The 12,185-nt window shown below is 41.3% G+C and overlaps 1 protein-coding gene across 1 annotated transcript; it reads left to right on the top strand.

Moving 5' to 3' along the window:
* The first annotated feature begins 435 nt into the window (after window positions 1-435).
* Window positions 436-3,925, top strand: LOC101162683 (neuronal pentraxin-1). Its single transcript, XM_004071538.4, has 5 exons — window positions 436-982; window positions 1,298-1,505; window positions 1,981-2,225; window positions 2,305-2,484; window positions 2,640-3,925. Exons 1-5 carry the CDS (start codon window positions 539-541, stop codon window positions 2,859-2,861), a joined length of 1,299 nt encoding a protein of 432 aa, XP_004071586.1. The 5' UTR covers window positions 436-538; the 3' UTR covers window positions 2,862-3,925.
* Window positions 3,926-12,185: the final 8,260 nt, after the last annotated feature.

Raw genomic sequence — 12,185 nt, forward strand, 5'->3', positions numbered from 1 at the left:
TTTATATTAAGATTATAATTTTCAGTTTTTATATATCTTTACATTTAGTTGACTTAAAATAAAAATCAAACAGGAGGACGCTTCAACTCCTGTCTGTGAGTGGAGCTGTCCTTTGTGCTGAATCTGCGGGACCCGATCCACTTTATGTTTGAGGATCCTGTGGCCACAAAACAAATACAACTGGCTCTGTTTGCCCCAAACCCCACAGAGAAAACCCACTTCCCCGCATTTTTTTTCCAGATGAATAATACAAAGCCAGAAATGACAAACAGTCGAAGTGATAAAAGATTAAACAGGCGACAGGCTGAAAGCAGAAATCTTATGAATGTGACGCGCCTCGCGCAGACGTTTAAACGGGGACAGAGCGATTCCCGCCCCTCAGGGTCGTGATGCAGTAAAGCCGCTCTGCGCAGAACCGGGCGCGCGGTATAAAAGCAGCTGGCACAGGATGATGAGCGCAACGTCAAGCGGAACGCGAGTGCGAGGTGGGCGCAGCACATAAACCAACGTTGTGAAGCAGACGAGAACGAGCGTCAGCATGCAGGCGACCAACACCGGGTTCTGCTGGAGGATCCTTCTACTTTCCTGCGCGCTTTTGCAGAGTTTATCCCAAGACTTCGGAGGACAGACGCAGTTCATCTGCACGTCCGTGCCCAAGGATGTGGACATTTGCGCAGCCACGCTGCAGAACAGCGTTCCGGGAGATGATCTGAAAACTACTGTCATGCAGCTGCGGGAGACGGTTTTGCAGCAGAAGGAGACAATTATTAACCAAAAAGAAACTATCAGGGAACTGACCTCGAAGTTGGCCCGCTGTGAAAGCCAGAGTGGCGTGGAGCCTGGAGACGCGCGGCCCGGGGGGAGAAGGAAGGAATCTGGGACCAAAAACACAATGGGGGACGTGTCCAGGGGCCCCGCTGACACTTTGGCGCAACTGTCACAGACTTTACAGTCTTTGAAGCAGAGATTGGAAAATCTGGAGGTAGGTGAACATATGGGTGCATATTTAGATTGCATGTATTGCGCAAAAGGTCATTCTGCCTTATAGTTATTTATATCTACATTAAAAAATATCTAAAAGCAGGGGCAGATCTACAAGAGGGAAACTTCCCCCACCGCAAAAAGCTTTGCCACCCCAATTTTTGAGATAATATTGAGCTTTGCACATGAATAAAACGGTTTAAAATACACATTTTTGTCATTTCATTTGCTAAAGAAAATGTTATAGCACTGTCTAACAGGCTCAGGTTTCTAGAACGCCTAAAGGATAACATCCCATTCTTTTAACCCCTAACAGCAATTCAACAGAAGTAATAGCTCCGTGCAGGCGAACAGCCTCAAAGATCTGCTCCAGAGTAAGATCAATGACCTGGAGAAGCAGGTGTTGTCCCGGGTCAACAGCATTGAGGAGGGGAAGCCCGGACTCCGGAATGAGACGGAGCAGCGTGGGAGAGTAGAGTCCACCCTCACGTCCTTACACCAGAGGATCACAGACCTGGAAAAAGGTATGTGGGAGGGGTTTTCCACACAGCTCCAAGCACGAAGTCAAGGCGAGTGTCCTGTGAGAGGATGATGGGGAACACAATAACCAAGGAGAAATAAAAAAAAATCAAAAGGAAGTTATGTATAGTTAAACATTTGAAGTAAAATGTGAAAGCTGATGGTGGTTTTCCGTCTAATCCCTGCATCTGGTGCGTAATTTGCATCCCAGCGTCTCTGTTTGGGACACACGTGATGCTGTGCAGCAGTGAAATAAAGAGGTGTGAAGGAAGAAAAAAGACGAGATGAAAGGGAACAAATCCATTGCTCCATGCTTGGATTAATTGTGCAAGATTAAAGCAGATCTGGAGCCCCACTGCTGTGGATTTATTGTGTAACTCAGTAAATCCATAAAAAATGAGTTCTTCAGCTTCAACAAATACACGAAAAAAAAGCAAAACCCATCAAATAATGTATCTTTTTTTAAATTTTATCTTTCAGGCCAAAGAGAAAGTAGACCTCTGGATAAATTTCAGCTCACGTTCCCCCTCAGAACCAACTACATGTATGCAAAAGTGAAGAAGAGTTTACCAGAGATGTACGCCCTCACTGTGTGCATGTGGCTGAAGTCGAATGCGTCTCCTGGAGTGGGAACGCCTTTCTCCTATGCAGTTCCAGGTCAGGCCAACGAGCTGGTCCTCATAGAGTGGGGAAACAACCCAATGGAGATACTAATAAATGACAAGGTATGGCTGATTTTCTGCACCGAGATACATGTTTTCTTACTATTTGTCTATTGTTTACTGTAATTTTGCTTCCTTAAAGGTGGCAAAGCTGCCATTTCTTATCAATGACGGTAAGTGGCATCATATTTGTGTGACCTGGACAACTCGGGATGGGGTTTGGGAAGCTTTCCAAGATGGTGTCAAGAGGGGAAGTGGAGAAAACCTGGCTCCATATCATCCTATCAAACCACAGGGGCTGCTGATTCTGGGCCAAGAGCAGGTAAACAAACAGATTTCCAGATCCAAACATTTAAAATAAATTTTGATGCTTTGAGGATCCACTTCCCTTTTTTAATTTATACTGTCACAACAGGTTATGCTATTTTGTTTTTCCTGCTTCATCACCTACCCTTTCATCTGCTTGCTTCACCCCAGGACACCTACGGAGGCGGATTTGATGCCACACAAGCCTTTGTTGGAGACTTGGCAAATTTCCACATCTGGGATAAAAAACTGTCTGTGGAGGAGATTTATAATCTAGCAACCTGCAGCAGCAAAGCTCAAGTGGGCAACGTTTTTGCCTGGATGGAGACGAGCCTTGACATTTATGGAGGTGCCTCCAAGTGGACTTTTGAAGCTTGTCGTCAGCTGAACTGAAAAGCAGGGAAGAAAAGTTTGATCATTTTGCAAAAGCCGAAGCTGTCCAGGTGGTTGGTGAACAAAGTAGACAGATCAGGATAAAGAATCTGGAAATTGTTTTAGATATTTGAAATCGTAGTTTGTGGATGATTTTTTTCCCAGATCCCCATGTGGGACGGAGAACTGAAAGAGGACATTTCGGCCTTTTGGGGGTGCTTGAATCCATGTCAGGTCGACTGGTGGCTTCATTTGTAAAATACCTGAGAGTGGAGATGGCCTCTCTGGAGCAAAATGAAGAACCAAACGCACAGGCGGCGGTCGCATAGTTTGTAGAAATCAGATGTCACACAGTTCAGCAAAGCAGCCGACTTCTTCAAATGTCTTTTCCATCTCGACTGCCAGGAATTTTCACTGTGAAAAAAGGGCGGGGTGGACTCATCTAAGCGGAATGTGATCGACTGAAGGTTTTTGAAATAGACATCTTTGTTTCTCTGTCACTCTTCTCTTCTCACCACCTGCTTGGCGTGGCTTCGCGTGAAGAACAATGTTTATTCATTGCCAACTTTTTGAGCCTGAGTGCCTTTAGGCTGTAGAAAGAGATCTCAGCACATTTCTCATTTCTTTGCAGTGTTTTCGTGCATTTTGTGTTTCTTCTCTTGTAATTAGAATTTAAAGGAGACGTTTGTTGTTAGAGTTAAACCAACAGGTGGCCAGGTCATAAAATGCAAGTCATTGTTGATGAGTATGGCGCCTTTTACACTCTTTTGACCTTCGGTGGGAATGTCCTCTGTACAGTTGGAGCATGTCTTAACTTCTGTAATGCTGCGCCAGCATCTATGATCTCTGCTTTTAATATCCTTTGTTTAGGTTTTCTACTTTAATGTTATAAATATATAAATATATATATATATATATATGTATATGCTTATAGCATGGCAAAGTTGAGAGAAAAGTTCTAGTTTTTGTAATAAATTGTGATACTTCAATCATATGCAGGCGTAAAAATAACTATTTTTCCATGCATACATGTTGAAGTGGGACAGAGATAAGAAAAAATAATAAAAAGACAAACGTTTTGCAAAGTTATTAGTCTGCAAGTTCTAGAAAGATTGCAAATAAAAATGCAGAAGTGGTGTGGGTGTAAAAGTCACAAAAATGTGACACATTTGCCTTTAGTGCAACTTTATTTGGTCAAAAAACATAATCAGTATTATAAAACATCAAAAAATTAAAAAGGATTTCTTATTTTTGGTAACTTTTTAAAGGTTTCAAATTTGACCTACCTAATTTCTTTTCACTTTCTTAAAGGTGACTTATTAAAAACACATGACAGTTATATCGGAATAACTTGTATCTTAATTTAATTTAATAATTTCTGCATCTCTTTATCTGAGCAAAGATCAGACATCAGTGTTTTATATATCGGATACAATTTTAAAAATACAAGTTTGGTTTTTAATTAAACTCTCAACAAACTCACAACTCACAAAAAATGATTAAAATTGTTTTGTAGTTATAACAACACATTTTTTGCTTGATTTTCTTTTCAGCATTGAAAAATAATGTCTTAGCTTTCTAATAGATTCGACGTTTCAGTGTTTTTGGTGAGCAGAGGTGGTATGATGCATATTTGCGTCAATAGATAACACGGGGTTCAAATCATTATTGTGTATGTGTGTTTGCGGGGGGGGGGGGGGGGGGGAGTGAAATGTGCCACACCTAAATCATCCCCATTATTATTAATCTTTTAGTTTCTTAATTTGTGGTAGAAACATCGTCGGAGGAAAAAGCCTCATCATACACTTCCACAATAAGATCAATTTAATTAAATTCTTAGAAAATCTTGCAAAAACTCGCAAGAATCAAATGCCAAGCAAAATGTTCTTGTTGCATTTGTGTTGTTAGATGGATTTTGAAAGATGAAAAGGATTTAAATTCAAACTCTCACTGTCACAGTGAAAGTTTTACAAATACAATGCCAAACTTTGATGGTGGAATTGGAGCTGAAGGGGTAAGAAAAAGGGAACTAATTCCAGATTTTTATAGATAATTGATCCACAGGTTTGAAAAATATCCTCCAACAAATAGTGGAGCGCATGCTGGCTTATAAACATATTTTAAATCGTCTTTAGATATATTATAAATGTTTCCCGGTGGTCTTTTAATTATGTTTATGCTATTTTTAGTCAAAATTAAAACATAATTTCTGCAGAGCAGCAGGAGCTCATTGGAAATTCACCTCTGAGTTGTAGGCGGGACTGTTTGCACGGAATAAGCCTTTCCCCATTTCCCATCATCAGTTTGTTAAAAAGCTCTCCTGCTAGCTTACAGCCCCTCACAAGCCCAACAAAACATTATTAGTACAACAAAAATGGTGAACAATATTATAGCTATGCAGCTGTATAGTTTTGAGCCACATTGCAGCTCGGATGAGGAAAACAAAGATGTACATGGTTATAGTCTGATGTTTCAGAATGGAACAGAGCAGGGAGCTTGTTGCTTGATGCTGTAGGTACTACAATCTTTTGCAAACTGCCTTTTGTGATCTGATCCTGATTCACAATTTGTCAGAAATACAAAAATACTCAGAAATGAAACTTTAATTTTATTATTTTTTATTTATGTCCTTCATCATGTGAAGGAGAGATTCTGGAGTGAGTTGGATGATGTCATAGAGAGTTTTCCCAGAGGAGAGAGAGTTGTTATTGGAGCAGACTTTAATGGCCATGTTGGTGAGGGCAATAGAGGTGATGAGGAGGTGATGGGCAGGTTTGGTGTGAAGGAAAGGAATCTGGAGGGACAGATGGTGGTGGACTTTGCGAAGAGGATGGAAATGGCTGTAGTCAACACTTACTTCCAGAAGAGAGAGGAACATAGAGTGACATACAGAAGTGGAGGTAGGAGTACTCAGGTGGACTACATCCTATGTAGACGAGGTCATTTGAGAGAGGTTAATGACTGCAAAGTGGTGGTAGGAGAGAGTGTAGCCAGACAGCACCGCATGGTGGTGTGTAAGATGACTCTGGAGGTCAAGAAGAAGAAGAGAGGGAAAACAGAAAAGAAGACCAAGTGGTGGAAGCTACAGAATGAAGAAACTTGTGAGGAATTTAGGCAGAAGTTGAGACAGGTCCTGGGTGGTCAGGATGAGCTTCCAGATGACTGGGAAACTACAGCAGAGATTATCAGGGAAACAGGTAGGAAAGTGCTAGGTGTGTCATCTGGAAAGAGGAAAGACGGTAAAGAGACTTGGTGGTGGAATGAGGAAGTACAGGAATGCGTCCAGAGGAAGAGGTTGGCTAAAAGGAAGTGGGATGTAGAAAGGACTGAGGAAGGTAGACAGGAGTACAAGGAAGCGCAGCGTAGAGTGAAGAGAGAGGTGGCAAAGGCCAAACAGAAAGCTTACGATGAACTATATGACAGGTTAGACACAAAGGAAGGAGAAAAGGACTTGTTCAGGCTAGCCAGACAGAGAGACAGAGATGGGAAGGACGTGCAACAGATAAGGGTGATTAAGGACAGAGACGGAAAGGTGCTAACAACCCAGGAGAGTGTACAGAAAAGATGGAAGGAGTATTTTGAGGAGCTGATGAACGTGGAAAATGACAGGGAAAGAAGGGAGGAAGATGTGGTTGTTGTGGAGCAGGAAGTAGCAGAGATTGGAAAGGATGAGGTTAGGAAGGCTCTGAAAAGGATGAAGAGCGGAAAGGCCGTTGGTCCTGATGACGTACCTGTGGAGGTATGGAAGTGCTTAGGAGAGACAGCAGTGGAATTTCTAACGAGTTTTTTCAATAGGATTCTAGAGAGTGAGAAGATGCCTGAGGAATGGAGGAGAAGCGTTCTGGTTCCGATCTTTAAGAACAAGGGTGACACGCAGAACTGCAGCAACTATAGAGGAATAAAGTTGATGAGCCACACAATGAAGCTGTGGGAAAGAGTAGTGGAAGCCAGGCTTAGGAAGAAGGTGGAGATTTGTGAGCAGCAGTATGGTTTCATGCCCCGTAAGAGCACCACTGATGCCATTTTTGCTTTGAGAATGTTGATGGAAAAGTACAGAGAAGGTCAGAAGGAGCTGCATTGTGTGTTCGTAGATTTAGAGAAGGCGTATGACAGGGTGCCGAGGGAGGAGCTGTGGTACTGTATGAGGTCGTCTGGAGTGGCAGAGAAGTATGTCAGAGTAGTTCAGGACATGTATGAGAGAAGTATGACGGTGGTGAGATGTGCTGTAGGTCAGACAGAGGAGTTCAAGGTGGAGGTGGGACTACACCAAGGATCAGCTTTGAGTCCTTTTTTGTTTGCTATGCTGATGGACAGGCTGACAGACGAGGTAAGACAGGAATCTCCCTGGACAATGATGTTTGCGGATGACATTGTAATCTGCAGTGAGAGTAGAGAGCAGGTGGAGGAACAGCTAGAGAGGTGGAGGTTTGCTCTGGAAAGAAGAGGCATGAAGGTCAGTCGTAGTAAGACAGAATACATGTGTCTGAACGAGAGGGATCAAGGTAGAAGCGTTAGGTTACAGGGGGCTGAGGTGAAGAAGGTGCAGGAGTTTAAGTACTTGGGGTCAACAGTTCAGTGTGATGGGGAGTGTGGAAAAGAGGTGAAGAGGCGAGTGCAGGCAGGTTGGAGCGGGTGGAGGAAAGTGTCAGGAGTGTTGTGTGACAGAAGAGTGTCAGCAAGACTCAAAGGAAAGGTGTACAAGACAGTGGTGAGACCAGCTCTGCTCTATGGGTTAGAGACGGTAGCAGTGAGACAGAGACAAGAGGCTGAGATGGAGGTAGCGGAGATGAAGATGTTGAGGTTCTCCTTAGGAGTGACCAGGTTAGACAGGATAAGGAACGAGTACATCAGAGGGACGGCTCATGTTGCCTGTGTTAGCGACAAAGTCAGAGAAGCCAGACTGAGATGGTTTGGACATGTTCAGAGGAGGGATAGTGGATATATTGGTAGAAGGATGTTGGAGATGGAGCTGCCTGGCAGGAGGGCAAGAGGACGGCCAAAGAGGAGATACATGGATGTCTTGACAGAGGACATGAAGTTGGCTAATGTTAGGGTAGAAGATGTTCATGATAGAGTGAGGTGGAAAAGGATGATTCGCTGTGGCGACCCCTGATGGGAAAAGCCGAAAGAGAAAGAAGATTTATGTCCTTCATCATGAGTAACAACACCAAATAGAATTTTCATCAAAGTTGGTCTTTAACAGTATAAGGACTTCCTGCCTTGAACCCAAGTCTTTTCTGATTATGGAAATGGAAGAAAAAAAGTAGGAGAATAGGAGATTGGAATAATGTAACTGAAACAGCCGAGTCTGATTGATGACACTAGAACGTTTTCTTTCTTCTTTTTTGTCCTTGTTAGCTGGATTGTTAAGTACCTTCACAGTTGCAACATAAGTCCCACAAATTGGTTTCTACTCTCTGCCTCTGAAAAGGAGGGGCCATTTTTCATCTACAGCCCCGCACAGGCTTTTCCCCAGAAACTGGCTCAGGACCACGGCTACTTTAACACTCTAGCAGGTATGTGAAGTGGTGCTTTATGTAAACACAGGGAGATAGATACTTTCTTCAGAAGTATACAGCAAGTGCTCATGAGGAATTGAATTTCACTCCTTGTTTATATCCTTCTGACACAGCTGACCTCCAGAACACTCTCTGGCAGAAACAGGTTTTTTCTTGACCTAGATCTTTTCAAGTCCGACAAACTGAATATTATCCAGACTGTTAACTGTTCCCGAGCTCTGCTGAACTTCCATCACCTTTTTTCATACATTTTTATTGCTTACGATAAATCTAAATAAAACAGCAAAATAAAACATTCAGGCAATGAATTTAGTGAAATTTCAGAAAGGACCAAAAAATTGGTTCAAATATCGTTTTGCGGTCACAAAAGCATTTTCAGACAGTTATTATCTAAAGCTGTGATTTGATTTAGTTCTGAGAATGTCATAAAAAATGTTATTGTCCAACATGAAACACTAAACTCACAGCAGGTCCAAAAAAAAGAGCCACAAAAGAGACAAAACAGTTATTAGCGAAATCTCATTGCAGAAAGAAAGCTTGATTTCCGTAATACCACACATAAAATGTCATCACAGACTCACATAAACCCAAAAGCCTAACCTTAAATGACAATTACCTTTATATAAAATAAAATAAAGATGAAAATAGAAGCTACACAGATTTTGAAAGAAACGATTCCCCCAAAGAATGGTTACTGTACTTATTTGGTGAATTTCACAAGTTTTAACAATACTGTTTCGTCCTTTAATTGGTTTAGGAGCTTTTCATTTTTTAATTTAGTTGCAAAAGCAAACAGAGATGTGTGCAAAATTGAAAATATGGGTTTCTATGAATGTTCACATCTCCACAATCACCTTCAAAATGAGATTTTTAGCAGTTTCACTAAAAGGACAAACAAGGACCACAGTTTGAAATCTCGGAGAAGTTTTCTTGTCTCTGAGATATAGATTTTTTTAAGTGAGGCAATTTGAAATTTGACTAATTTGCAGTTGGATAAAATCTTTATATTAAACAAATCCAAGTCATCTTTATTGCCTAAGTATGAGTGGAAATACAAGGAATTTGATCTTGGTGATTGATGCTCTCATAAACAAGGACAAAGCATAAATAGGTGTACCAAATACAAAATAGGAAAAATTTGTACAACAGTTAAAAATCCTCATGTTTTTGGTTTCACACTGAATGGTCAAGAGTTAATCAGAGCGACAGAAGCTATTTTTGTGGTGAGTGATTCCGGCGTACAGAGCCCTGAAACGCCAGCCTGAGGGGAGGAGTCAGAACAGCTTGTGTTTAGACAGATTGTTCCGTGGAGAATTTACCAGCTCGCTTCCTAACTCTGGACCGGTACTGGTCTTGGATGGAGGAAAGATTGGAACCTATGATCTCCACGCAGTGCTGATGCTTTTCTACAGTCTGTCCCTGTCGTGTCCGGTTGCCGATCCAAACCCGACAGTGATAGATATGGTCAGTGCAGATCACCGCAGAGAAGAAGCTCCTGGCAGGTTGAACCTCTTAAGTTGTCGCAGGAAGTACAACCTCCGCTGGGCCTACTCCTGGAAGGAGTCTATGTGGGAGGTCCACTTCAGATCCATTGAGATGGTGGACCCTAGGAACCGCGTGAGTCTGTTGGAGGGACTGTTCTGTTGAGGCTTGTAAATGGAGAGGGTGGAGGGGGGGTTCTTCCTGAAGTCCATCCGTCATCTCCACAGTTTTAAGTGGGTTCAACTCCAGCTGGTTCTGGCTGCACCAGAGAACCATCAGCCACTTCTCCTCTGTTTGCTGACTCATCGCCATCCCGGATGAGTCCAATGACGGTGGCGTTGTCTGCAAACTACAGGAGTTTCACAGATAGGACTTTTGAGATGCAGTCATTGGTGTAGTAGACTCACAGGGGTGTCAGGTTCCAGGCCTTGATGGCTGGCCTCCCGATGGTTTTCCAGGAATTATCTGATGCTGATCACCTGAATCAGGTGTGTTTAGCCAATAAGGAGCTTCAATGGTAGGTTGGCTGAAAAGGCCTGGATCGAGGGAAGCTACATTCACACCAGGCATTCTGGAACGCGCTGAATGTGGGTTTTTGTTCGCGTCTTTAGCATATGATTGTTACCCAATACTTGCACACACACCACAGACGGAATAGGCTTGGTGCGTAATATCGTAGAGTTTTACTTTCAATTTTTGTAAACATATTATTTGTTGATCAAGGCTACAAAGCTCACACAAGTAGATTTTTTTTCAAAAATTTCGTTACAGGACAGCTGCGCACATCAGTTTTTTTGTTGGATGCAGGTTCATGTCTCCACAGAATTCAATGGATGTCTGACCGACTCACTTGCATCCCTTCATTTGTAGTCTGGTCTAAGAGAACAGAAGGTGGGGGGGGGGGGGGGGGGGGGGTGGGGGGAGGGAGGGAGAAGAACTGAGTCTGCCTGATGAAGCAGAATATACATGAGGAAGACATCCATCCCTTCTTGTCCTTAATCTTGGAGCTACTTCAGCAGCTGTCAGGGTGGTACCCCCCCATGAATAATTGATTTCCTCCCAACATGGGAAATTCCCTTTTGTACCATCAGCCACTGAACCTCCAATCAAAATATACAAAAATGCACTTCCTTCAGGGAAATGTTAACACAACGCATGCTCTTCTTGCTATTCCTTGAAGTCTTTGCCACATGAGCAAGTTCATAATCACTTCTCAGGGACGGACATCATTTTGGGTTGTTTTAGGTCTAAAAGTCTGGAGTTTGACTGGCAACCAGCACCTGAGGAATTGATGGATGCAGAAGAAAAGTTTCAAACATGCAGATAGTCTACTGAGTATTCGTAACTTGATTGGAAAACTTATAGAAAACAATAAGAAGACGGGTAAAAACCAGACATACAGAGAAAAAAGACCAGGTGAAAGGAAAAAACAGAAAAATAATACAAACACAGAAAGAGAAAGAAAAATAAAATTAAGATAAAAAACCAAAAATAAATATACTGGTTTAAACATTTTACAAAAAAGTTATAGTTCACAGTTTTTGAATCAATTTCCCTAACTTTTTTAACCTTGTAAAGCCCCACTGCATTAAAGAACTCACAGAGTATTCAAACTTTTTAAATTTAGATGGTTGTAATACTTTGATGATTTTACAAAAAACAAACAATATTTTTTTATAAGATATAAATGATATTACTTACTATTGATATATTGGGTGATTTGGTAATATTTTCTTTTGTACAACAATGTTAGTTTAAAAAGGAAAAATACACAATTGACACGAGTGTTCAGGAAAAGAAATCTGCTTATTGTCTCTAATGTAATACACACATTTTTCTAAATTTGTCTAACTTTATAACAAAGTATTTATTATTTATAAAATGTGCATATTTTCAAACATAAATAAGTCATAAAAAAAGAAAAAATAACAATAGAAAAGCTATTTTTACCATCAAGTTTTGATTAGCAAAAGTTTTCCCACCAAAAGTGTTTTTGGAGGTAGCTATTTTGAAATGAACAGGAAAAGCCATTCTACTGCCCCAAGTGGAATGATGATGAACTACAGGGCAGAAAACAATGACCAAGAGAGGATTATAATGAACGTTTGGATAGTGAAACAAGGGTATCAAATATGATACAAGGAAGAACCTTATCATAAATATATCATAAATATATTTTTTACATGATCCATCTTTGGAAATTTGATGAAAAATCAGCTTAAAGGTCTGCAGATTTTGATGTTTGTTTAAGAATCTTTTTTTTTTTTATTACTTTTTTTATTCGTGGTATATTTTTGTCAAATATTTACAGATATTTAGCTGGAAATCTTTCCCTAACTAAAAT

Source organism: Oryzias latipes, chromosome 8 (assembly GCF_002234675.1).
Source record: "Oryzias latipes chromosome 8, ASM223467v1".
Taxonomy (NCBI): domain Eukaryota; kingdom Metazoa; phylum Chordata; class Actinopteri; order Beloniformes; family Adrianichthyidae; genus Oryzias; species Oryzias latipes.